The 2,023-nt window shown below is 41.5% G+C and overlaps 1 protein-coding gene across 2 annotated transcripts in view; it reads left to right on the plus strand.

Moving 5' to 3' along the window:
• OGT (O-linked N-acetylglucosamine (GlcNAc) transferase) overlaps positions 1-2,023 on the plus strand; it is a 35,206-nt gene that overhangs the window by 22,620 nt on the left and 10,563 nt on the right. For both annotated transcript variants that reach the window (XM_024758731.1, XM_024758732.1), the window contains exon 15: positions 1,467-1,604. In XM_024758731.1, coding sequence (XP_024614499.1) covers positions 1,467-1,604 — 138 coding nt within the window. The remainder of the gene's footprint in view (positions 1-1,466; positions 1,605-2,023) is intronic.

Below are 2,023 nucleotides of genomic sequence, written 5' to 3' on the forward strand. Positions count from 1 at the left end.
CGTAGTTGATATACAGTGTTATGTTAGTTTCAGGTGTACTACATAGTTATTTGCATAGATTATGAAATCACCATGATAAGTCTAGTAACCACCTGTCCCCATACAAAGTTATTGCAGTATTATTGACCATATTTCTCATGTTGTATGTTGTATCCCTGTGGCTTGCTTGTTTTATATCTGGAGGTTTGTACTACTTAATCCTGTTCACCTATTTTGCCCCCTCCCTTCCTTCCCTCTGGCAACTTTTAAATGGCTGAGGAATATTCCATTGTGTATATATATCCCATCTTCTTTTTCCATTCATCCATTGATGGACACTTAGGTTACTTCCATATCTTGACAGTTGTAAATAGTGCTGCAGTGAACATCGGTGTGCCTATATGAAGTCCAAGCTCTTCAGTGTGGCCTTTGCAACCTTTCTAAACTAACAACCTTGTTTGCCCGTGCTTTTCACCCATCATCAGCCCTCAGTTATACCCTATATCAAATAGAAGTGATCTACCCATTTTTTAAACCTACCATGCACTTTACTCTGGTTCTTTATTCATACAGTTCTCTGTTGAGGTTGTATTCTGTCCAGCTCCCTCAAACTCCTATCCATCTTTTTTAAAATTTTATTTATTTATTTATTTTTGGCTGCATTGGGTCTTTGTTGGTGTGTGTGGGCTTTCCCTAGTTGTGGCGAGCGGGGGCTACTCTTTGTTGGGGTGCGTGGGCTTCTCATTGCGGTGGCTTCTCTTGTTGTCGAGCATGGGCTCTAGGCACGCGGGCTTCAGTAGTTGTGGCACATGGGCTTAGTTGCCCCACAGTGTGTGGGATCTTCCCGGACCAGGGCTCGAACCCGTGTCCCTTGCATTGGCAGGTGGATTCTTAATGACTTGCGCCACCAGGGAAGTCCTCCTATCCATCTTTGAAGGCCCATTTCAAATATCAGCTCCTCTATGAAGCCTAGTTTTTTTGTTTTTTGGTTGCGTTGGGTCTTTGTTGGTGTGTGCGGGCTTTCTCTAGTTTTGGCGAGCGGGGGCTACTCTTTGTTGCAGTGCGCGGGCTTCTCATTGCGGTGGCTTCTCTTGTTGCAAAGCGCAGGCTGTAGGCATGTAGGCTCCAGTAGTTGTGGCACACGGGCTTAGTTGCCCCGCAGTGTGGGATCTTCCCGGACCAGGGCTCGAACCCGTGTCCCCTGCATTGGCAGGCAGTTTCTTAACCACTGACCCACCAGGCAAGTCCCAAGCCTAGTTGTTCATACATTCAGTCTAGAGGTAAACTCTCCTTCCTCTGTATCCTGTTTGGGTAATGCTGTGGGCCCATTTTAATGGTACTTAACCATGTTTTTACCCCGCATTAATGTGATTTGTGTTGTTGCCACTTTTGCATCTGGGAATTTGAATTCTGTTCAATGCCATTAAGACTAATTGAATCAGTTTTAGATTATACATAGTATAAGTTCTTATTTTTTTATTCCATAGATTCCATGCAATGGAAAAGCAGCTGATCGCATTCATCAAGATGGTATACACATCCTTGTAAATATGAATGGTTATACCAAGGGTGCTCGAAATGAACTCTTTGCTCTCAGGCCAGCTCCTATTCAGGTAAAGGAAATAATGATAATTATTCACAGTGTTTATTGGGCTAAGAAGACAGTGATAGGTTTTTTCCCCTCTTTGGTTAACTGTCCTTTGAAACAATAGGACAGACATGCTTGACTTAATGAAAAAAAAAAGTGTAGTTCTTGAAAATGAACAGGGACAAAGAATTTTGAGTGAGAACACAGTGCCCACAGGAACATGTATATGGAGACATGCAATTTGTAGTTGGATGTAAACCGTTGTTCTGTCTTGTAAATTGGAAAAACGGTTTAGCACTTAGAAGTTTAGTCTAAAATATTACTTGATTGCTCTTGGCTAAGGAAGTCCACCCTCCTTGGTTGTTTGTTTACTTATTTAATTTTAAGCTATTTTGCTGAAGGTTCTTAGTTTTTGGTCTGATTTTTTTTTTTTTTTTTTTTTTTTTTTTTTTTTTT

The sequence above is a fragment of the Neophocaena asiaeorientalis genome, unplaced genomic scaffold, assembly GCF_003031525.2.
Source record: "Neophocaena asiaeorientalis asiaeorientalis breed wild unplaced genomic scaffold, Neophocaena_asiaeorientalis_V1.1 scaffold577, whole genome shotgun sequence".
NCBI classification, from domain to species: domain Eukaryota; kingdom Metazoa; phylum Chordata; class Mammalia; order Artiodactyla; family Phocoenidae; genus Neophocaena; species Neophocaena asiaeorientalis.